Source organism: Zootoca vivipara, chromosome 8 (genome assembly GCF_963506605.1).
Source record: "Zootoca vivipara chromosome 8, rZooViv1.1, whole genome shotgun sequence".
NCBI lineage: Eukaryota > Metazoa > Chordata > Lepidosauria > Squamata > Lacertidae > Zootoca > Zootoca vivipara.
In genome coordinates this window covers 85,047,482-85,073,155 of record NC_083283.1, presented here as the reverse complement: position 1 = coordinate 85,073,155, position 25,674 = coordinate 85,047,482, and the positions used below count along the sequence as shown (strand labels likewise).

Sequence of the window (25,674 nt, the reverse complement as noted above, 5' to 3'; positions counted from 1 at the left end):
TGAGCACCTCACAAGGAATATCCGGCTGCCGACCCGCTCCTTATCTCTCCTCCCCCACCCCTCCCAACTGCCTGCTTCCGCCGCCTCCTCCCGTCCTGCCTGTAACGCCGTTTCCCGCCGTCACCGCTTGCCCACCTCCTAGCCCTCCCGAGTAAAAAGGGCGCATGCGCCGCTCGGCCCTGCACAGCGGAGGAATCCCGTTGACCTCCGACGCTGCAGGCGTCATAAAAGAACTTCGTGCGGGGTGATGCGGCCGGGGCAGCCGCTTGCCTGAAGGGGCGGGAGTCAGGGCGCGCACGCGCGCGCGGGGTGGGGGAAGGCCGCCTCCGCCGCCTTCGCGAGGGGAGCGGGCGAACAGCGCCGCTGAGAGGACCGACAAGGCAGGCAGGGCTGGGAAGAAGGAACACGGGGGGAAAAGAGCCTCCGGCCTTCGACGGGGCCAGCACACGCCCCTCCTCGCGCGCCCCTGCCTTGCCCGCTTCCGCCGAACCGCCCTCCGCGCTTCTTCCGCGGCCGAAAAGTAGTTCCCCTCCTTCCTCCCTCTCTCCCTCCCTCCCTCCCTTCTCGCGCGCCGCCCTCAACAGGCTCCGCCGCCGCGATGGCGCTGAAGAGAATCCACAAGGTAAGGAGTCAACGCGGCCGGGAGGCCGGCACGGAAGCCTCCGCTCCTCCTCGCGGCTCCAAGGGTTGGCCGGGTCCGGATTTCCTCGCGCCCTCGGCGGGGTCATCGCGGACGCGCGAAGCTGGGCTTGGAGGCCTGGGCGGCCGTGAGGGGTTCCGCTACCTCCGCTTTGCATAAGCTGGGCCTGTCCTGGGCCGGCCGACCGGCCGGCCTCCCTCTCCGGGGAGGCCTCGCGGCAGCTTTCCACCACGTTCGGGCCGCGGCATCCCGGCCGGCCGGCGGGGGGCGCCTTCGGGGAGGGGGGGCGCTCCATTCCCAGCGCCTCCCGGGATCGGTGCCTTCGCTCGCTTCTCGAACGAACCTTCTCTTTGTTCAGAGGCGCCTCGATCCTTTTCTCATCCTTCCCTCCTTCCTTTCCCCGAGCTTCTGCCGTCCTTGCGGCCTCCCCGGAGGCAACGCCACGCCATCTATAGCTTTCCCTGCCTTCCTCATCCGATGCAGTTTTGATAATACTGTTGCAAAACAAAAACAAGTCTGGTGGCCATCACTGGGAGAGACGCCTCGGCTCGATAGTTTTCTCGCTTCGAAGCAGGATCCTGGCCCAGACTTGAAGGCCCTTCAGGGGAACAAACGAACGAACCCTGGTTAGACTAGGATGTGCTAAAATCAGTCGCATGTGGCTACAGGTGTGTGTGCCCCCTCCCAAATAGCTCCCTGGGCTGCAGATCCTCCCTTTTGCTCCATAGAAATTCTGTACCAAAGCAGGTTGTGGAGGTGGGGGCCAAAGCCTAATTTCTTTCCTTTCAAAATCAGTGGAGTGAGTTACTCCGTTGAGTTTTATGTGAACGGAGAGAAAACGCCTGCATGCAGTGAGCTGAGCCGGTGGTGGTGTCGTACACTGGCTCTGGCCGTCTTCATACCGAGGGCCATGCTGCTCACTACTCCTGCTAGAGCTACACCTATATCCTCAGTCACTCCTTCTGCTCCTTTTGCCCCTTCTAGTGCCTATGTCTCAGGTGCTACAGAATTCTTTGCTTCACCTTCAGAAACGTGGCTTAAAGGTTCATTTTGTTTCTGGAAGAAACGTCCAAGCTGCAGTGCAGGCTGCATTGAACTGGGTTGGATTTACTGCCAAGTAAACATGAGTAGGACTTATTTATATTACTTTTTGGATCCTTATTTTTCAACTGGTTAACATTAGCCAGTATTCTAATGGGGAATAAAGCCAGTCAGAGAAAAAGGTGAGGAAGTCAATATGAAAATCTCCCTCTTGTGCACATAGTTTTAAAAAAAGACCTGAAACCTTTGTGGATAAATTCCTTTTCTCCAGGCCTACTGAAGTCACTAGTCCTAAAAACATGGACATTCTGTAAGGGTTGTTATTAGGCCAAGGCAGGCATCCCCAAACTGCGGCCCTCTAGATGTTTTGGCCTACAACTCCCATGATCCCTAGCTAACAGGACCAGTGGTCAGGGAAGATGGGAATTGTCCAAAACATCTGGAGGGCCGAAGTTTGGGGATGCCTGGGCTAAGGCATAGTTTTGACATTTTGTATTATTTGGTATCGGGAGATGTGAATAATACGGGAAACTTGATGGTACCTATTGCCTGACAATATTGATCATGAGGTCAAACATTACTGGCTGGTGGTACCTAATATCACGTGTCACGTACATGCACATATAAGGGAAGAGCTAGCTTCCAGCTAGTTCTTGCAGCAAGAGTATAGGTGGTGGCTTCATTTGCCTTCACTTAAAATCCTCCCATAGGAGATTCCTGGTTCTTTTTGGTTGCTATGGTTGACAGGTAATAGTCCCAGGTGATTTAGCAGTAGCATAAATTATGCTGTCTTTTGTAGTAACATACGTGACTACAGTATAGGCTTTGTAACTATGCCTTTTGCATCAAACAGTAATTTTAAGATTTATGAAAGTGGAATTTGTTGTGTGTCGTCTTGTTTTATATACAGTATATACTCTAAATGTTTTGGTTTGTTCAGTTACAGAATTAAAAAATGTTAGCAGTATATATGAGTATTCAGCTTCATGTTAAGGCCCCATATGCAGTGTTAGAAACACAAAATATATGTGCCAGGCGCCAAATGGATCCTTACTCCAAGGTTATAGTCGCCGAAATGGAATTTCTAGTTGCCATTTTGGGGCAAGACTGCTTTAAATGATGCACTGACTGATTGATTCTCAGTTAAAGATCTGGCTAGTTCAGATGACAACCTTGAGGTTTGAGAACTTGAAAGAAGAAAAGTCACTTGATCCAGGGACAGTCCACATATATATTGGCCTGTTGCAACTTCTTTTTTCTTAATGGTGAGTGCACTTGCTTAGGCTGCACAGAAAAAGCATTTGGGTTTCAGAAATTCATTTTGATTGTGCAGATAAAATATAACTGATAGAATTCTACAGGTTGGGGTATTAGTGTGTGAAAACAGTCCAGCTCCAATGATCCCCAGATGGTGGAGATGTCAGGTGCCATCCTGGCTCCCAGGCATCTTGGTCACAAGTGATCAAATGCCAGGTCAAAAATGTGCCTGGCTAATTTTGAACACTGTACCGTGGGTGTCCATGGGAGATGTGTGTGTGTACCCCCCTCCCCAATAATTCAGGATGTCCAGATCCCCAGCTTTCTTTCTTTTTTAAAGCTTCTAGTATTTGTAGAACCTAAGATATGAGACAAAATGTTCAGGCATTATTCTTCTCATATTCTTGTAAGAAACTAGCTTGCAGATTCTGCTTTCAGTGTCTGTCTTTGCCATTGCCTCCCTGAAAAATTCCGGCAGATGCCTATGCTTCTTTTTCTCTTTTGTGAACTTTACTAGTTCACTGTACAGTGGTGCCTCTGGTTAAGAACCAGCAAGTGGACCCTTGCTCACCACCTTACACACTCAATTGGGAATCTGCACCTCTGTTTTGTAATTCTTTTTTTCCATGCCAGTTAAGCCCACATGGTTTGGTTTCTCTTGTTGGTCATGCGTTTCTACCGGTAACTGCACATGTGCAGGGTGGCACCTTCCTGTTTTGCCTCAGATGGCAAAACGGGCTGGGTCAGCCCCAATTGGATGTTTTTGGGCCAGTTGTGTGTGCTCAGCCTACCAGGAGTCCAACCTTTTTCAGCCGTGGGCCAGTCCACCACCCCTCAGACCATGTGGTGGGCCAGAAAAAAATATATGACAGAATTCCCATGCCCCACAAATAACCCAGAGATGCATTTTAAATAAAAGGACACATTGTACTCATGTAAAAACATGCTGATTCCCGGACTGTCCACGGGCTGGATTGAGAAGGCATCCGGCCCCCGGGCCTTAGGTTACCTACTACCCCTGGGCCTTAATCTATGTCGCAGGGCTGTTTTGAAAATAAAATGGCTGGACAGAAAGAACCATGAGTATGTAATGCATCTATTACATATAAATGTAAAAGTAAAAGCCATACATGAAATCCTGAGTTTTTCTAGTCTTCCTCTTCACTCTTTTTGCAAATCTCTCATATGTTTGCTTTCAAACTCCCTTCAAATATCATGATGGTGCAAAAATGCATGTGCATTCCATCAGATATATACAGGTTCCAGCAAATTCACTTGCCAAAGCCTCTGAAGACTGGTGGAGCAACTTTCCTCCCAGGTTTGAAGAACTTTGAAGTGGGTGTAGGCTGTTGTTGAGGATTGTTTGGCAGCTGTGTTGACAAAACGTCTGCAGAGCTACTGGAAACCACTTCCTTTCTCTCTCGGATGGTGGAACTGGCAAATGTTGTCACCATTGCCTGCAACATGGAGTGCCTTTAGACTCTGACACCCAGCAGTACAATCTTCTCAGCTAGAAAAGGGATGGTGGACACAGCTCTATTGCTTGGCTTTGCCAGCAAGAACTTGGAAAACTTTGGCTCCTAGAGATGTAGAAAATGACTCTGAAAGCCACTGCCCCCTTTAAAATACACCCAACCCTTTCCCACTCACGGCTTACATGCATTTTAAAGGTTAAATCATACATGCACGTGCCCTATTATTATTACTATTATTATTATTATCATCATCATATTTATTTATACCCTACCTTTTCCTTGGTCTGGACTAAAGGCAGCTTATAAATAAAATCAGGGACCACTAAAAACAGTTTACAACCAGCAATCACTTTACATGTGTCCACTTGACACATTGATCACACACATGCTTGTTGCTGCTGACCTGGAAGTAGTCCAGAAATGGGTTGGGCTTATGCATGCTCCACTGATACACAGGGGGGCGGTCAGGAACAGAACCAAATGGTTGCCGCCTGTATCTGCCACTTCTCAGATTCATAAATAGTTTATATCTGTATTGGCAGTCAGATTTCAAAGCATTGCCTTAGAAGCGGTTTTCAGACTTTACCTTCCATATGAACTTTCAAAGCCTCCATGAACTGGGCCAAATTTCTCCTGCCCATCTTTTCTCATACTGAATACAAAAATCTACCATGTACAGGCAACCCCGATTTACATGTAAGTCTGCTCTTTATGCCCTGATAAGCCCCCTTTTCTGGCCACTTCTGGGTTGCAGCAATGCATGTGTGCCATGATCGCACGTGCATTGAACTAGCGTAAAATGGTTGTTGCCTGTAGTATATTCATAGAATTGTAGAATTGTAGAGTTAAAAGGGACCCTGAGGGTCATCTAGTTCAACCCCCTGCAATGCAGGAATCTCAACTAAAGCATCAATGACAGATGGACATCCATCCTCTGCTTAAAAACCTCCCAGGAAGTAGAGTCCACAACCTCCTGGGGGTCTTACTGTCAGAAAGTTTTTCCTGAGGTTCAGTCAGAATCTCGTTTCCTGTAACTAGAAGCCATTGATTTGAGTCCTTACCCTCCACAGCAGGAGAAAACAAGCTTGTTCCCTTTGCCATGTTACAGCCCTTAAGATATTTCAATATGGCTATCGTATCTCCTTTCAATCTCGTCTTTTCCAGGCTAAACATATGGTGCCCAGCTTCTTCAAGCACTCCTCCAGACCCTTGATCATCTTGATTGCCGCCCTCTGCACACGTTCCAGCCTGACAACATCCTCCTTAAATTGTGGTGCCCAGAATTGGACACAGTATTGTAGGTGTAGTTTGATCCAGGCAGAATAGAGGGGTACTATTATTTCCCTTGATCCGGACACTAGACTTCTATTGATGCAGTCTAGAATAACATTAGCAGTTTTTTTGCTGCTGCATCACACTGTTGACTCATGTTAAGCTTGTGGTCTACCAACACCCCTAGATCCTTTTCACATGTACTGCTAGTAAGCCAAGTTTCTGCTATCTTATATTTGTGCATCTGGTTATGCCTGCCTAAGAGCAGAACCTTACATTTGTCCCTGTTGACATTCTTTTTGTTAGATTGGGCCCAGTTCTCCAATCTGTTAAGATAATTTTGAATTCTGATTCTGTCTTCTGCAGCATTAGCTACCCCTCCCAGTTTGCTGTCACCTGCAAATTTGATGAGAGTCCTCACAATTGCTTCATCCAAGTCGTTTATGAAGACATTGAATGACAACAGCATCATGACAGAATCCCACTACAGTCATACCTCTGGATACGAATGCTGTGGGTTGCGTACAACACGGGCTACGAACACGCCAAACGCGGAAGTAACGGAACAGGTTACTTCCGGGTTCAGTGGTTTGAGCATGCGCAGAAGCATCAAATGACGACATGCGCAGAAGCGCGGAATCGCAACCCGTGCGTGCGCAGAAACGGGTTGCGTACTGCTCATGTTGCGAATGGGGCTCTGGAACGGATCCCGTTCACAACCAGAGGTACCACTGTATTAGACTAGTGGAGTGTGAAGTTCAGTTGCTGGAGTTGCGGACCAACTTGCCTGCCCAGGAGATACTGTAGTTTAAAAAGAAACTGCAACATAGTTTCTGAATCTTGAATCTTGAAGTTGCCTTGCCTTGCAAACAAATGGTAAACAACCTGGCAAGATAACTTTCTGGTTGAGTTACCAAGTAAATGGCACATTCTTAGCCACAATTCTTAGGTTAGATAGATGAGAGGTGAGGGCCAAAGCTTAATTTATTTACTTTCAAAATGACATGTTGTCAAATCCCGTTGCTGGAGAAAAAAAGTCTTTTTCCTACTGAGATTTGCAAGTGATACCAAATTCAGATAGGATAGGTAAAGGTAAAGGAACCCCTGACCATTAGGTCCAGTCGTGACCGACTCTGGGGTTGCGGCGCTCATCTCACGTTATTGGCCGAGGGAGCCGGCATACAGCTTCCAGGTCATGTGGCCAGCATGACAAAGCCGCTTCTGGCGAACCAGAGCAGCACACGGAAATGCCGTTTACCTTCCCACTGTTGTTGTTTAGTCGTGTCCGACTCTTCGTGACCCCATGGACTATAGCACACCAGGCACTCCTGTCTTGCACTGCCTCCCGCAGTTTGGTCAAACTCATGTTCGTAGCTTCGAGAACTGTCCAACCATCTCGTCCTCTGTCGTCCCCTTCTCCTAGTGCCCTCAATCTTTCCCAACATCAGGGTCTTTTCCAGGGAGTCTTCTCTTCTCATGAGGTAGCCAAAGTACTGGAGCCTCAGCTTCACGATCTGTCCTTCCAGTGAGCACTCGGGGCTGATTTCCTTCAGAATGGATAGGTTTGATCTTCTTGCAGTCCATGGGATTCTCAAGAGTGTCCTCCAGCACCATAATTCAAAAGCATCAATTATTTGGCGATCAGCCTTCTTTATGGTCCAGCTCTCACTTCCATACATCACTATTGGGAAAACCATAGCTTTAACTATACAGACCTTTGTTGGCAAGGTGACGTCTCTGCTTTTTAAGATGCTGTCTAGGTTTGTCATTGCTTTTCTCCCAAGAAGCAGGTGTCTTAATTTCGTGACTGCTGTCACCATCTGCAGTGATCATGGAGCCAAAGAAAGTAAAATCTCTCACTGCCTCCATTTCTTCCCCTTCTATTTGCCAGGAGGTGATGGGACCAGTGGCTATGATCTTAGTTTTTTTGATGTTGAGCTTCAGACTATATTTTGCGCTCTCCTCTTTCACCCTCATTAAAAGGTTCTCCTCCTCACTTTCTGCTATCAAGGTTGTGTCATCTGCATATCTGAGGTTGTTGATATTTTTTCTGGCAATCTTAATTCTGGTTTGGGATTCATCCAGTCCAGCCTTTCGCATGATGAATTCTGCATATAAGTTAAATAAGCAGGGAGACAATATACAACCTTGTTGTACAGTACTCCTTTCCCAATTTTGAACCAGTCAGTTGTTCCATATCTAGTTCTAACTGTAGCTTCTTGTCCCACATAGAGATTTCTCAGGAGACAGATGAGGTGATCAGGCACTCCCATTTCTTTAAGAACTTGCCATAGTTTTTTGTAGCGGTACCTATTTATCTACTTGCACTTTGACGTGCTTTTGAACTGCTAGGTTGGCAGGAGCTGGGACCGAGCAACGGGAACTCACCCTGTCGCAGAGATTTGAACTGCCGACCTTCTGATCAGCAAGCCCTAGGCTCAATGGTTTAACGCACAGCGCCACCCATCAGATAGGATACTATGGTACAAATTGACAAATTTATTTGTTTTTGGCATACAGGTTCAGTTGCTATTTATTACTGGAGTGGGATGTACTTTATAATAAGAGGACCATATTACCAAAGTGTAATAATTTTTCTTGACAATTCAAGAGGACATTGATATGAATTCCTGTTGGTTGACAAAGTTCATCTAGAGTAGTCGTGTACTAACCTTAGCTTTAACAATTAATGCTCTAATTTTTATGTAAACTCTTACCTAGAGTATATGGTGATGCTTCTGTTTGTGCTTTAAATGATACCAGTTTTGTCATTAAATTGCAATAAATGCTTCTCAGGAATGAACAGTACAGAAGATAGTTTGTCCATCTGAATTGTTTCCTTGTCATTACTGCTAATTGACAAGACAAGCCTTGGAAAAAGTTATCTCAAACTGTAAGAGAGAAAAGTTTAAATAACAAGGAATGCTTCTGGCCAAATGATGTTCAGCCTGTTTGCATAAGTGTAGGAGTCAGAAATCCATTGCCTAAGGCAGTGCCTGTGTCTTCCCACTGCTGAAAAGGACACCCAGCAGCATGCTCTGTATTCAGATTTTCTCATTAGAACCTAGTGCAGGGGTGGGCAACCTAAGGCCCAGGGGCCGGATGCGGCCCAATCGCCTTCTAAATCTGGCCCGCGGACAGTCCGGGAATCAGTGTGTTTTTACATGTGTAGAATGTGTGCTTTTATTTAAAATGCATCTCTTGGTTATTTGTGAGGCATAGGAATGCATTCATTTCCCCCCCTCAAAATATAGTCTGGCCCACTACATGGTTTGAGGGACGGTGGACTGGCCCACAGCTGAAAAAGGTTGCTGACCCCCTGACATAGTGGATCAGCTGGTAAAGTAACCAGTGGCAAAGACCAAAGACTTGTAACTGAAATTAATCAATTGGTTTATTGTTAATCAAAATTGCATTTAAAGAAAAATACTTCACCTATAAAAGAATATTGGGAAAATGCATTGCAGTGTTGATGAAAGCAACTTAACTTAACTTGTCCTCCTCCTCCTTTGTTGCCCTGCACTCCACTCAGGTTTGGGAGGAGGAGAGAGAGAAAAATTATGTTGCTCTTGAGGAAGTTGTTAGACACAAAGACAATCGTAATAGTGAACAGGCTTTTTGCTCCCTGTGCGAGTAATACAAAAGGTTTGCTCATTCAGTGCAATTGTGTATTTAATGGGCTTCTGTCTTGAGGATTGTCCATTCAGAGTCCTAGTGTGAGTACTTGCGCAGCTTTGTGGGTTGATAAAGACTGATCAGATATTGTGCTAATCCATAATCTGGGCTATACAAATGAGTTTAGGGGATGGTCCCTGATCCTCCATTACAACTCCATTATTGTTTTATGGGTTAGTTTACATGGTTTTATTATTTTACTGGTTTGTTTATTGATATTCTATTCATTGCTCATTGTGATTTGTGTAAAATTAAACTGCTTTGCGGCCTCCATCGCATCCTTACTATTCTAGATCAGTTTCAATTGTGGTTTCAGTCTGGCCTTGGCACAGAAACTGCCTTGGTTGCCTTATATGACGATCTCTGTTTGGAGAGAGATGGGGCAACATGTCCCTACTAATCTTCTTTGACCTCTCAGCGACTTTTGATACCATTGACCACTGTATCCTCCTGGAGGCTATCTAGGTTGAGGGTGGGTGGCACTGCTCTGCAGTGGTTCCTGTACTACTTGGATGGTCCTTTTCAGTTGTTGATGCTTGGGGACTATTTTTCAGCACCATGAAGCCTTCAATATGGTGTCCCTCAGGGCTCAATTATATACCCTATTTTGTTTAATATCTATATGAAGCTGCTGAGTGGAGCCATCCAGAGTTTTGGCGTGCATTGGCAGCAGTATGCTGAAGATAGAGATAGCTCTGTTTTCGCCTTTACATCTGCAGGTGTGGCAGTGGATGTGCTGTAACCAGTGTCTTGCCTTGGTAATGAGCTGGAAGAGAGCCAATAAACTGAAGCTCAGTCGATATAAGACAGAGGCAATGATAGTGGGTGGTTCCTTGGACCAGTATTTCCCAACCGGAGGCCATATGCCCCCCCACCCCACCCCCCAGATATTCCAAGAGGGCCACAGATGAAAAATGCGTAAATTGGCCACAGCACAAGGCTAGGGGGCCACAGAGGGAAGTGAGGAAAAGAGATCATTTCCTAAAATTTAAAAAATCCTGATTGGCTGGCTATCTGCTTGGCCAATCACAAGTGGGTTGGGGGTGTCCCACTGGGGCCTAATGCTCCTTTTCCTCATGTGCATTTCCTTGGAGCAGTCCTAGTTTGTTTCCAGCAGGAGAGGGTGGATTGCTGAGGCTCTCATTTTGACCAGTAGAGCCCGCAATCCAGACCCCCAGGTCAGGTAAGTGTGGTGGTGGAGTGGCAATGGGTAGGGCTGGGCGAGCCGGAGCTGCTTGTTGCTGCCGGCAGTGCTGGGCCCAGTGGCAGCCTGGGCCTAACTCTGCAAGGCACAGGGTGCAATCCACCACAGCACCTAGCAGATCAGGGCCTTTGGATGTTGCCAAGGGGTTGTCTGGTGCCGCTGACTTGAATCTAGTAAATAACTTAAGTATCTACTCAGAAGAAAGCTGCACTAGGTTCAGTGGACCTTACTGCCAGGTATGCATGGAGGGAGGGCTATAGTGTTTTATCTTGGTAAACAGGGCTCCTCTGGATAACAAAATCTTTTTGCACTAGGTCAGTGAGCGCCACTTGCTTTTTAAAATTCTCCCATATATATACAGAACTCTCTGTGCGCCTTTTGGACTGTATCTGTAGTCAATTAACTTGGGTCAAATAAGTGTTTCTTCAATTTTTATAACACATGGAAGATGGATCTCCCTCAAGAGGTTCTGGACTCTCCTTCCTTGGAGGTGGGATGGCCATCTGTCATGGATGCTTTGTCATTTTATGTAATTATATTTTGTATAAATTATAAAAATTATAAATAAAGCATGTTCTATTTACAAACAAAACATTTAAATAGCTACCTTTCTACCAGTAGAATGGGGTGTGTGGGCATAGTCAGGATTTTTGTTAGGGGGGCAGGCTTTTGTTAGGAGACCCAGAAGTCTCAGTCACTCTTTCTTGGGCTGGGATGAGGAACATTTGGCCCCCCAGAAATTGCTGGAGTCCCAACTTCTATTATCTCTCACAATTTGCTATGCTGGCTGTGGCTGATGGCAGCTGGAGTGGAGCAACATGTGTAGGGCCATGGGTTATTCGTCCCTAGTATAGTAGATTTCCTCCCTCAATTACTGATATTGATCAGTAGAATCAAGCAAGGATTTCAACAAAAACAAAGCTGGGAGAATGAAGGTCAGCGCGTGAGCCTCCTTTTTTTAAAAAAAGAAATCTGCAACCTTTTGTGGTTATTTAGTGGCTTAATATGTTAGACCTAATTTGAACTGAGAAGAACTAAATATCAAAAAATAAAAGTAAAATCTTTGAGAGAAGAATCCAGGTTTTCTTTGGGCTTCCTATTTAGAAGCTTGAGGTAGGAACACTTATTTGTAAGATTGTTTGCCTTTCTAATTAAAAGCTAAAGGTGGCATTTAAACTGACAGAGAAAGAACGTTAAACAAATGCTCAGTGTGCTTTACAAGTTGAATATTTACAGGTTTACTCAGAAGTACCGTTGAATGCTTGGCTGCTTGGTATCTGAAGAAGTGTGCATGCACACGAAAGCTCATACCAATGACAAACTTAGTTGGTCTCTAAGGTGCTACTGGAATTTTTTTATTTTGCTTCCAGATAAGTATGCGTAGGAACCAGTATGTGATGGGGCAGTTGAAATGGCAGTTTCATAATTAGAATACAAAAAACCTTTTCTATCCACCTCTCTTTTACCCTTGAATTTATTGTTGAAATAACTTCTTATAGTATTATTAGGTGGTGTTTACATGGCTCCTCTTCATCCTGGAGAGAAGTGACTAGTGGGGTGCCACAGGGTTCTGTCTTGGGCCCAGTCTTATTCAACATCTTTATCAATAACTTGGATGATGGGCTTGAGGGCATCCTGAGCAAGTTTGCAGAGGACACTAATTTGGGAGGGGTGGCTAATGCCCCAGAGGACAGGATCACACTTCAAAATGACCTTAACAGATTGGACAACTGGGCCAAAGCAAACAAGATGAGTTTTAAAAGGGAGAAATGTAAAGTACTACACTTGGGCAAAAAAAATGAAAGGCACAAATACAGGATGGGTGACATCTGGCTTGAGAGCAGTACATGTGAAAAGGATCTTGGAGTCTTGGTAGACCACAAACTTGACATGAGTCAACAGTGTGATGCAGCAGCTAAAAAAGCCAATGCAATTCTGGGCTTCATCAATAGGAGTATAGCATCTAGATCAAGGGAAGTAATAGTACCACTGTATTCCGCTCTGGTCAGACCTCACCTGGGCACCACAGTTCAAGAAGGATACTGACAAGCTGGAACGTGTCCAGAGGAGAGCAACCAAAATGGTCAAAGGCCTGGAAACAATGCCTTATGAGGAATGGCTTAAGGAGCTGGGTATGTTTAGCCTGGAGAAGAGAAGGTTAAGGGGTGATATGATAGCCATGTTCAAGTATATAAAAGGATGTCATATAGAAGAGGGTGAAAGGTTGTTTTCTGCTGCTCCAGAGAAGCGGACACGGAGCAGTGGATTCAAGCTACAAGAAAGAAGATTCCACCTAAACATTAGGAAGAACTTCCTGACAGTAAGAGCAGTTCGACAGTGGAACTTGCTGCCAAGGAGTGTGGTGGAATCTCCTTCTTTAGAGGTCTTTAAGCAGAGGCTTGACAGCCATATATCAAGAATGCTTTGATGGTGTTTCCTGCTTGGCAGGGGGTTGGACTGGATGGCCCTTGTGGTCTCTTCCAACTCTATGATTCTATGATTACATGCAATGTTCATTTGTTAGGTGCTATATCTTCTCAGGTTTTGGGTTTTCTCTCTAGGTGACATTTCCCTAGTGGCATATGATTGTGATTGGATCAGATCATTTTTATTCAAATGGTTAAGCAATCCATAATTGTGAGCGTCTTAAATGAAGGAGTTTAATGCCTAAAATCTGGTTTTCATCATCTCTTCTCTGTTCTCATAATAAAATTTCTTGGACAGAAGAATCAAACAAACATACATAAAGCCCAAGTTGCATAACTTCAGTATCAGTGTTGATGAATTTGTATGATATTGTTGTGGAACTAGACTTCATAGCTGCTTACTAGAAGCTTCTGCTTAGTTACCAGGCCCAGCCATGATTTGTAGACCCCTGACGTACAGTATAGGGTGTAGATCTAGGTTTCTGACAATGTAGCTTTTATAATCAAACTTGAAACCTACTACTTCCTTAAATTTTAAATATGCCCACAAAACTCCATAGAAGAGTGTGATATATTCCCCAGAAATCTTTAATGGTTTAGTTGAAGCAGAGGTGCCGAGTTCTGCACAGCATTGGGGTGTCTCATCGCATGTGCATGACATCACACATGCAATATGCTCGTTGGGAGGAGGCTGCGAGGCCCAGGGAGGGCTTCTGCCACCATGGGTAAACCCAATGTGGCCCTCCACTGCCACGGGGAGACAAAAGGGGGCCCTCTGCAGCCACAGGGAAGCCAGCTATCAGACATTATGATACTGTATATCGAAATATCATTATGTTTAGCTGGTGATATATTGCGACGTTGAAAACCAGATATCACCCAGCCCTATGTACATGTTTGCTTTATTGCGTTCTATTTAGGATAAATGCGCCTTCCTGGAGTAAAATATAACAGAATAAACATGACTTCAAGCCATAATATCAGTTACTTCAGGCATTTCTTTTAAAAGTTATTCAATTAAAAAGTATCTGAAAAGCTAGTCAGGCCTTTCTGTTAAAAATATGTTCCAAAGTGGTTTCAGCTTGTCTGAACCAGCATTGATTGGCTTTGATTTGTATGGACAAGCTGTGACTTGTTGTACAGGGTTCAGTGGTGAGTTGAGACTCAGCCTCAGTTCAGTGTTAGAAACTGAGATGTGAAAGTTGGGAGGTAAAGGGCACCTTAAACCTAGGTTATGGACGGAACAATGGAATGTCTAGGCACACTTTTTTTAACAACAAGAATACAAAGCTGAAAATGAATGAACTGCAGCTAAAATATTATGTTCATTTTTTACATGCTCTAGTCCTTCCCCTGCCCACCCCCTAATGTTCTTAAGAGGGTCTCCTCTCCAGTCTTCAGAAAGTAGGTGGAAGTGGGGAGGCAGAAAAAGGCCCTTCTTTCCTTCCACTCTGCAGTTTTAATCTGAAATATTAGGCGCAGTCCTGTGCGCAAAGCTCAAAAACGGTTTGTGCTAATGAAATTCCCTGTCGCAAAATGAGCCTAGAACAATGGGAGTGTCGAATAACTGCTCCAGTTATTTTATTGTCATAAAATATGGGAAGACACAAGTTAACTATTTTACTAACTTTTTGGTGAATCTGACATGTACAAATATATTTTCACTAAAGACTGGCTGCAAAAGAAAAAAGGGCATGTAAAATGTGATATATTGCTGTAATCTTTTTAGTAAAATTGGTCACTCGCATCATTATTTCTTGACCCATCTAGTCTGGATGTGAGTGAAAGTTCTAACAAGGACTGAACCAAGGCCTGCAACTGGCCAAACTTGCATATCGGCAAATATTATATTTTTATGGCAGTTCACAAAAATGAAACGTCATGTGCAACAATGTTTTCAGACTTGTTTGATGTGTGAGTTTATTTTTTTCCAGAATTTTGTTTGATACAGATTTTGTTGTAATAATCATGAAATGAAGTACAGTACAATAATTCTTTCAAAGCGTTAATTCTATCATGCAACAGCAAGTTACCACTCTGCTGTGGAAGACTTTTTAAAAGGAAAGGCTGATTAGCTTTTCAGATACTGTTTAATTGAATAACTTTTTGAAGAAATGCCTGAAGTACCATAACTGATATTATACTTTGAAGTTTTGTTTATTCTGTTATACTTTGCTCCAAGAAATCTCATTTATCCTAAATAGAACCCAATAAGCCCAACATGTATGTACAAAATGGTTTTTTTTAAAAAAAATACTTCTTATTCATTTTCAGGAAATACACAATATACAAAAAATAAACAATAAACAATACACAGATAACAAAAATACAAATAACAAAAATACAATAAAAAACAAACAAGCAATAAAATAAAAAAGAACAAAAAAGAAAAAAATTCCTTAGTCTTTACTAACTTATTTATTTTTCATCATGCGGGGACTTCCCTCAGTCCCACCTTCTGAGGTTCCTTTTCTTTCAACCTCTTTGGCAGGTTCATCTTAAAAGTACATATCTCTAACATAATTTTAAATTTAATTTCTATCTAATATTCTAATACAAACTGAAAGCTTACATATACTTCCCTACGGTAATTTTTATATTGTTAAAAAAATAATCAAATAAATTTTAAATTTCTGCCAATCTTCCATTTTCTCCTCATCTTGATCTCCCAGTCATCTTAGCGAGTTCCATATATTCCATCTTCATCTGCCAATCGTCAATCATTGGTATCTCTTGTGTCTTCCATAATTTAGCTATTGACAACCTAGCTGCTGTTGTGGCATACAAAAAGGATGTTCTGTCTTTAACATTAATTTCTTCTCCAACAATTCCAAGCAAAAAGGCCTCTGGTTTGTTTATGAAATGTGTATTTCAACACCTTTCCCCCCTCATTATAAATCTTTTCCCAGAAGTCTTTTAGCTTGGGGGAAGTCCACCACATTTATTATCTGACATAAGGTGTTAATTCCATACATCAGTGGGCCATGGCACCCTGAGGTGCCTTGAATGATTGTCAGGGGTGCCGTGAGTAACACTGGCCTCTGTCCCTCTTTCCTTCCCTCCCTTCCTCTGATGTCCTCTTGCGTTTCTGCCGGCTCTGCAGGCAAGGGGTGACCTAACTGGGCTCCTGAGCCCCACAGGGGTGCCACAGGAAGAATGTAGTTGGCCAAGGGAGCTGTGGACCCAAAAAGGTTGAAAACCTCTGCCATACATGATTGTGTGAAACATATATCTAATGCTGGAAACAAGCTAAAACTAAATTAGAAGCAAATAGTCTAGCAAGTTATAGAACTATGCCTCCTTAATGTTAACAACGTTCATTTGAAGCACTGAAAGAAAGTTGCTATGCTTCACAAAAATCAGGTTGCTTCATATATTAGCATTTTGTTTTTATAACAGAACTTAAATATAGGTATTAATGTTGATATTTTCTGTGTTTTTCTGTAAGTTTTTAATTGGCATTTAATAATAATAATAATAATAATAATAATAATAATAATAATAATAGCTATAGTAGAGTGCTGTTTGCTACGACTGTTGTATGGAAATAAAATTACTGTATTTTGAGTCAATTGTGTGTTTGTTTTTAGGAATTGAATGATCTGGCACGTGATCCTCCAGCACAGTGTTCAGCAGGGCCTGTTGGAGATGATAGTAAGTACCTATAATTGAGAAAAGGCCTTCAAAAGAGCACTTCCTCAGGCAGAGAGGAAAAACCGACTTGCACATATACAATTGAGGTTTTGTTTTTAAAATCTTTAAACAGGCATAGTCAATTTAGAACCAGAATTACATAATCTTAATTTTCTTTTAGGATATACAATTAAACAGTGACTAAATTGGTTAAACAAATTTCACCCTGGCGACTACCTGCCCAAACTTCTCCAAAGGCTACATGCCCTTTATTTCAACTTAAAACAAATTGGTGATAGTCTCACTCTTTTTAAAAATAACATGTTTACTTGACCACATGATAGAATCTTTAATGTTTATCTTGAACAAATTTTTGCTGTTAATTTCTTTATAACTTTTTGTTGCAGGAAATTATCTATGCATTCAATAAACTAAGCTTATAAATTTCCTTGTAAGGCTGTCTCTCCAGTAAAGTACTTAATGGAAAATAAATATGTGTTTAAATGAAGCATTTAGTGACTAATTTGAACAAACTTTGATAGGTCTATTACAAGAAGTAAGTTGTGTGTTGTGGTGAAGAGGCAACTCTTGCACCTTCCTAAGTACAGTAGTTATCTGTATTAAAATGCTCAATATGAAAAATGCTTTTCTTCCAAATAGATTGTTGTGAAACATGAATAATAATAAAAATAATAATTTATTATTTATACCCCGCCCATCTGGCCGGGTTCCCCCAGCCACTCTGGGCGGCTTCCAACAAAATATTAAAATACAGAAATCCATCAAACATTAAAAGCTTCCCTGAACAGGGCTGCCTTAAGATGCCTTCTAAAGGTCTGGTAATTGTTATTCTCTTTGACATCTGGTGGGAGGGCATTCCACAGGGTGGGTGCCACCACCGAGAAGGCCCTCTGCCTGGTTCCCTGTAACTTGGCTTCTCGTAGTGAGGGAACCACCAGAAGACCCTCAGTGCTGGACCTCAGTGTCCGGGCAGAACAATGGGGGTGGAGACGCTCCTTCAGGTATACTGGACCGAGGCCGTTTAGGGCTTTAAAGGTCAGCACCAACACTTTGAATTGTGCTCGGAAACGTACTGGGAGCCAATGTAGGTCTTTCAGGACCGGTGTTATGTGGTCTCGGTGGCCGCTCCCAGTCACCAGTCTAGCTGCCGCATTCTGGATTAGTTGTAGTTTCCGGGGTGAATAGAACACACATCTACTTCCACTGAACAATTAACTTCATTTTTGAGGCCTTGACTGTTGTTGCAGGAGTAATTCTGTACATGGCATGTTTTATTTGGTTTCTTGCATGTTGTCCATACCCTGCTTATGTCGCAACATTTGACAAAGTTGAGTGTGTAAGCCAGACAGTAAGCTGGAAATACTGACTCCCTAGTCGAGCCAAGAGTGAAATATTGGTGACGGATCTACTTTTGCTGCACCATATTCAAGGCATTCTATTTGGACTGATAGCTGCAAGTAAGGTCATATCTCGTTTTCCTTCCTCTTCCAGTGTTCCATTGGCAAGCGACAATAATGGGACCAGTAAGTATCTTTCTAACCTGAAATAGCATTTATAAACTTAACTTTAAACTTTCTTCTAATAGTTTTTCTTTTCTTTTCAGAATGACAGTCCTTATCAGGGTGGGGTGTTCTTCTTGACGATTCACTTCCCAACAGATTATCCCTTCAAACCACCTAAGGTGGGTTTCTTGTTTACATCCTAACAGTGCTGATGTAGTATCTGTTTTAGTAAACAAAAGCTGCATGAAAGAATGTCCTTGTCTTACAGGTTGCATTTACAACAAGAATTTACCATCCAAATATCAACAGTAATGGCAGTATTTGTCTTGATATTCTACGGTCACAGTGGTCTCCAGCATTAACTATTTCAAAAGGTAAGCATCGTGGCTCTGAGCCTAAATGAATGGTAAGTGATTTCTAATGTTAATGTAAAATGCATTGCATATTTCCCAAGGTGATTTATCTCTTTAACTGGCACATACTAACTGCCCAGTTTCTTGATTGTACCTGATTAAGTATTTAAAGCTATGTATGGTGCATTCTACAAAAGCTTCCTCTGCCCAGCTAGGTTACTAAATTTGAGCTGGCTAGTCTGCCAATATTGAACAGTTAGGAGGGCCCTGTTTCAAGCATGTACTATGGTTGAGAGGGCGAAGTAGCATCTTAACATGTGTGCAACATTCACCAGAAGATACCTGTATCACAGATGAAGGAGAGACTTGCTGCTTTCTAAGCGTAACAAAGGTCAGTGTGGAGTACTGAAGGGATATATATATAACAAGGGGCAAAACAGCATCTGGAAACTACCAGTCAAGCAAAAGATATGACACCCAGAGGTGACGGTTTTTGGAAAGTTTTGAATCTGAACATTTTCTGATGCCCCAGGTAGATTGGGATCTGATTCAGCTTGTTTGATTTGTATTTAGTAAGCACAACACACACACACACACACACACACACACACAAATATAGGTATTATGTGGTGGTCATTAGCCTAAATTGTTCTAAAAGAGGTTATTATGTGAATCCATAGTGTAGCTTCCTTACTAGCTAGTTACCAAAACTTATCTCCATTGTGGTGTGTGTTTGTAATTAAGTGGTATATAAATTGTTGAAATGAAATAAATAAACAATCATCTATAAGCTGCATACAGAAACTCAATTACAGTTGTTGTGGTTTAGCACTGTTGCACATAAGCTGAGTTAGAACAGATAATTGTTATGTGAGCCTCCTTAGGGAGAGTGTGCTACAACTTGAGGGCTATTATTGAAAACATGAAAGTAGCTGCAGAGTCAGAATATGCTTTTAGGTGCAATGGCAGTTGCAATATAACAAGAATTAAGTAATGAGAAGGACATTGAGCGTGCCCAGGCAACTTTCCCCTTTTACCATGGCTGCATGCATCTGATACCTGGAGCCTATGCCCCCCCCCCACTTTTGCTGATTTTCTTGCTTGATGAGCCTGCACACAAAAACTCCCAATTATCTTGTGGATACGCCAGTGCTGTAAATAGCCCGCCAGTTTAATCAGTTTAATGGAGTTAAATTTGAAATTCAATTCAGATTTCATCCAAACTAGTTCCCCCCCCCCCAAAAAAAGATTATCTGCTCTGCTAGCCTCCCCTTAGAGGCTGATAACACCAAGGTTGTAGGTTCAATCCCCATAAGGGACAACTGCATATTCCTGCATTGCAGGGGATTGGACTAAATGATCCTATGGGTCCCTCCCAATTCTGATTTATGCTTCTGTTTCATAATCTGGTTCCCACTTCATGTAAGCAGCCCCTGACCTGGTTTTGTCCCAGTTTTGTCAGTCTCAATTTACATGTAAACTAATTGAATAGGTGACACATGATGTGTTCTGTTCAGCGCCCAACACTTGGTGTTAAGTATCTAGATCTTTGGAAGATGCTAGTTTAAAAGCATTTGGAAGGGGCTGAGGCAACAGCAGGTATGTTGCATAGTGGTGGCAAGGGAGATAGCCCTGTCAGTCACAATTTTAAGTCCCTTTGTGATTAATTATTTCAGTTTAATTAGCGGTACATGTGTGCTGTCACTCCATCCCCAGTAACTGGTCTGTACAGGCAGTGTGTTGTTTTAAGAGAGATCTGCCAAACCACACACACAATTTAAAAGGTCAAATATTGTTTAATTAGCTAAAGGCCTGGAAGAGAAAGATTTTTGCTTGGCATCTAAAGATATGCAGTGCGGGTGTCTAGGGAGTTGTTGTTTAGTCGAGTCCGACTCTTCGTGACCCCATGGACCAGAACACGCCAGGCACTCCTGTCTTCCACTGCCTCCCGCAGTTTGGTCAGACTCATGTTCGTAGCTTCGAGAACACTGTCCAACCATCTCGTCCTCTGTCGTCCCCTTCTCCCAGTGCCCTCAATCTTTCCCAGCATCAGGGTCTTTTCCAGGGAGTCTTCTCTTCTCATGAGGTGGCCAAAGTATGGGAGCCTCAGCTTCAGGATCTGTCCTTCCAGTGAGCACTCAGAGCTGATTTCCTTAAGAATGGATAGATTTGATCTTCTTGCAGTCCATGGGACTCTCAAGAGTCTCCTCCAGCACCATAATTCAAAAGCATCAATTCTTCGGCAATCAGCCTTCTTTATGGTCCAGCTCTCACTTCCATACATCACCACTGGGAAAACCATAGCTTTAACTATACGGACCTTTGTCAGCAAGGTGATGTCTCTGCTTTTTAAGGTGCTGTTTAGGTTTGTCATTGCTTTTCTCCCAAGAAGCAGGCATCTTTTAATTTCATGACTGCTGTCACCATCTGCAGGGATCATGGAACCCAAGAAAGTAAAATCTCTCACTGCCTCCATTTCTTACGCTTCTATTTGCCAGGAGGTGATGGGACCAGTGGCCATGATCTTAGTTTTTTTGATGTTGAGCTTCAGACCATATTTTGCGCTCTCCTCTTTCACCTTCATTTAAAGGTTCTTTAATTCCTCCTCACTTACTGCCATCAAGGTTGTGTCATCTGCATATCTGAGGTATCTGCATATCTAGTGAGAGTGTTCCACAAATGGGGAGCCACTGCAGAAAAGGCCTGTTCTTATGTTGCCACCTTCTAGACCTCCCATGAAGAAGGGCCTCAGATGATGATCACAGGGTGTGGGTTTGTTCATATGGGGAGAGGTGGTTCTTGAAGTACTGCAGTCCTGAGCTGTTTAGGGCTTAATAGGTCAAAACCAGCACTTTGAATAGGGCCAGGAAATGGTTAGCCAGTGCGGTTGAGCCAGGGTTGGTGTAATGCTCAAACCATCTTGCCCTGGTGCACAGCCTGGCTGGCGAATTCCTGCACAAGCTGAAGTTTCCAGACTGTCTTCAGAGGCAGCCCCACATTGCTGTAATCTAACCTAGAGGTTGCTGAAGCATAGATGACAGAAGCGTGGCTTTCCCTGTCGAGATAGCTGGGGCACCAGCCAAAGCTGATGGAAGCCACTAAGCACCTCCAAGGCCACCTGAGTCTCAAGTGGCAGCCAAGGATCTAGAAGTACCCCCAAGCTGTTTGCCTGCTGCTTCAGATGGAATGTAGTCCCATCAAGAGCAGGCAACCTCCCATCCATCTGGTCCACAGAACCCCAACCACTAAGAGTGGCTGCATTCAATTTCTTGAGGAGTGATTTTTCCACTGCCTCTTTCAAGCAGGCAGGGAGCACCCTGATCTTGCAGGGAGGCATTAATCACATCCCTGGTCCAGCCAGCCTTCATCTCCCTGCTAGTTTTTTTATCAGCCAAGAGGGGCAAGGATCCAGACTGTGAGCAGTCACCCTGACTGATCCAAGCACTCTTTCCACATCCTTGAGCTGAAACTTAGCTAGCTAGTGATGAGAGATTGGGAAACTATCCATAGAAGAACCTTTCCACTTCCCAAAAAATATTGTTACATTAAAAAATAGAACCAATACCAACCCAACTGAGCAAAGCTGTTTTTAACCCCCCCCTTGCCCCTTGTTGTTGTTTTTAAACAAACCCTCTGTTCAAATAAAATATTTCTGATTGCTGGGGGAGGGGAGAGGAACTTCAAATTATGATCAGTTCAGGGCAGCCTTCTCCACCTGGTACAGTGGTGCCTCACTTAACGAATGCCCTGCTTAACAAAATTTCCGCTTAACGAAAGGATTTTTCGAGTGGAGGTTGCCTCGCTAGACGAATTCGTTTTATGAAAAATTCGTCTAGCGAATCACGGTTTCCCATAGGAATGCATTGAAATTCAATTAATGCGTTCCTATGGGCAAAAAAAATTTCAATGCATTCCTATGGGATTTGCTTGACGAATTTTTCGTTATAAGAAAAGACCCGTGGAACGAATTAAATTCGTCTAGCGAGGCACCAGTGTAGTTTTGAACTATGCCCCAGGCAGCACAGCTAAAGCTGATGGGAACACCTAGAAAGGCTTGTTGCAGTTAATACACTTATCCAATATTACAGCAAATTGTTGTGTTTGAAGCCTTTTTGGTTTCATTGCTGCATAAGATGTTGAGTGTTATTTCTTGGCTATAGTTTTTCCCATTGAAGTAAGTAGCTTTCAATGTATATGAATTCTGTACAAGTGAGTACTGTTCCATGATGGACCTTGTTTTATTAGCCATAAATAGTACCAGAAATGTCAAGTAAGTGTCAACCTCATAGAGGAAGTATTTGAAAGAAAATTCCTGGAAATCTGGGATTTTTAGCTTTATACACAAACTATGGAACATCTAAACCAGCAGGAACCATAACGTTTTTAGTTTTGTTAACCTGTATGTATTTTTAATATAGTATAAAGGAGTCTTTGTTTTCCTTAAAAATAAAAAGGTGGTGGGAGGTGAAAAAGAAATACAGGGTTGCGGGCGAGGTAGGAAGGAACATACATTCCCAGTGTCTTAAATTGGACTCTTGTGCCAATTCTATTCTCATGGTTGCCAAGCTCCAGTATTTAAATTCCAACTGGCAATGTGGCTGCTGTTTCCCTACATTAGTCAGGAAAGGCATAGTTTCCAATTCTGCCACCAGCCCCAGTGTGTAGAGTAGGGAAGGTGTGTCAGAAGGGAAGGTGCTTGAACCACACACCCACTCCCCTGTTTTTCAGCCATGTGGAAGGAGAGCAGTTTCAACCTACACCTCAGTGCTAGATTATAAAATTACAGAAAGGTGGGATGGAGGCTAAATGAAGAATAGAATGAACTTGCTTCTTACCTGTATTCAGCTGTACTTAAAAATTCTAATGTAGTGTGTTCTTCCCTCTAGTACTTTTGTCCATCTGTTCTCTGTTGTGTGATCCCAATCCAGATGATCCCTTAGTGCCTGAGATTGCACGGATCTACAAAACAGATAGAGAAAAGTGAGTATGGAAGCTTTTTTTAAAGCTGAAAACCCAAGAATGGACAAACAGTTTGAAGACTTTGTCAACTAACTCTTTGACTAACTCTGTGCCATTGGCACTAATCTTTCTTTTTACAGGGTGTCATCTGCTTCTGTTAGTTGCCTTGTATTTATATTTCCAGCTTTAAAGTATTCGATCTCGGTCAGTAATTAGGGTTATTTTTTCAATTGGGCTGGTTAATCCAATAAAATTTCAGTTAGTGTCCTCTGTACCTTTATACAGGACTGTTTTGCAGTTGCCTCTCTTAGTCCTTACAGTTTCTGCTTTTAGGCTACAGAGGGAGAAACAACTTAAACTTCTGCAGAACCTGATTCTGGTGGTGGTAGGTGAAAAAGAAATACATGAGTTTGGCTTCATGAGTAGCTGCAGGGATAATAATGGACAGATATTGCTAATTGTAGTGAAAAATTATTGAGGTTCAATTGATTCATTTTAATTATATATTTTCCCAGTCAATTACTACCATGAATGAATAGTTCAACTTGAGGCAATTCTATTACAACATGGAACTAAAACTTCCTTTAACAGTGTAAAAAGCATTTAGTGAAGCTTGAGCGCAATGAAAAGGCACACTCTGAAATGCAGCATCTTTCAACACCCGACATCAAGATAATTGTAAAAGTGACAAGTCAGGACTAAAAACAAGAACCTGGAGTTGGTTCTTAACATTTGAGCTTCTCTAAAAGTGCAAACTTGAATAACAGGTGATTGCTGCATAAAATGTTTCTTAAATTCTTCCAGTTATGCTTGCTGATATGAAACTGAAAATCTACTGGTTTGTAATTGTTCAGATGGCAAGAGCAAGTGGAAACAAACGTTCAAAATTTAGAAGATTTTGCAAGACTGTGGCCCATGTTGTTGTTTTAATGGTTTTCAGGCACCATTTATGAACTGCAAGGCTTTCTGAAGTTTTTCTTGAATATTTTGTACTGCTTAAGAACTCAAACATTTCAAATGCCTTTTAAACTCTGTGTAGCATATGTGTATGTGGTTACTGTTTTTGTTTGTTACTATGTATGGTATGTGTTTTTACATCGTAAAGTATCCTTTGATCCTCAGATAAAGGGCAGTATAGAATTATCATCATCATCATCATCATCATCATCATCATCATCATTATCATTATTAACTGTATTCTGATTGCAATGTTATGGAGACTTTGTAAAGTTACTTTGCCTAGTGCTTTATCTTGATTGGGTGCTAGAAATAACTTATGGTTAATATGATCTTAGCAAAGGGCTTCTACTGCTTGGTGCAGTTTGCACGTCATTAATCGTCCTTTTTTATACATACAGGTACAACAGAATAGCTCGAGAATGGACTCAGAAGTATGCGATGTAATTAAAGAAATTATTGGATAACCTCTACAAATAAAGATAGGGGAACTCTGAAAGAGAAAGTCCTTTTGATTTCCATTTGACTGCTTTCTATGAGCCCACGCCTCATCTTCCCCTGTGCACATGTTTACCTGATACAGCCGTGCTGCGTGTTGTACATACTTGGAACAATGAAATACTGTATTCCATACCAACATTGACTCCTAGCAAAGAAATGTGTGTGAAAAGCCAGTTCTTCAAAGTCTAGTTGTGAGCATAAAAGCATTCCTAAAATATTTAAATTGGGCATAAACCAAAGGTAGGGGGAGGGGGCAGAGAGTAAAAGTCTTTCAGTGATTGAAAAGGAGAATTTTGCTTAAGTGGAATCCTTTTAAACTCATAACAGTTATGAAAAATGTATGTGAAGAACTTGAAGCTGTTTCTGTATTTTTATTCTGAAGGACCTACTTTGGTAAATGTATGACCAACAAGATCAAACTGTACCCACATCCTGTGTTTAAAGGTCTAAGTTTAACTGGTCAGCATTTAAATGCATTGGAGCTATTAGTGCATCAAGTGACGTTGATTTTGTTTCAGCTCCTCCCCCCCTCCCCCCTTCCCTTCATAATTTTGGTTTGTATGTGTTTTCTCAGTTAACATAGCTAATAGCTCTTATTTTCTTAAGTTTTTAACTGCTTAGGTCTTTCTGGATGTAAGGGTAAAAATTCATTTGACAGACTTGTGTATATTTAAAGACCCAAATGCTCCTTTGGAGCTTGTACGTTCAAGAATGATTAATCTGTGTAATAAACTGATTACTACAGTCATTACATATAA

General features: G+C 42.6%; 1 protein-coding gene across 2 annotated transcripts; it reads left to right on the top strand.

The window, feature by feature from the left end:
- The first annotated feature begins 242 nt into the window (after positions 1-242).
- Positions 243-25,674, top strand: UBE2D2 (ubiquitin conjugating enzyme E2 D2). Of its 2 annotated transcripts, none has more exons than XM_035103474.2 (7): positions 243-622; positions 16,581-16,644; positions 18,136-18,167; positions 18,248-18,325; positions 18,415-18,520; positions 23,386-23,479; positions 24,817-25,674. In XM_035103474.2, exons 1-7 carry the CDS (start codon positions 599-601, stop codon positions 24,860-24,862), a joined length of 444 nt encoding a protein of 147 aa, XP_034959365.1. In that variant the 5' UTR covers positions 243-598; the 3' UTR covers positions 24,863-25,674. The 2 variants fall into 2 exon arrangements, with proteins under 2 accessions (XP_034959365.1, XP_034959366.1); XM_035103475.2 differs by lacking the exon at positions 243-622 and adding an exon at positions 7,845-8,168.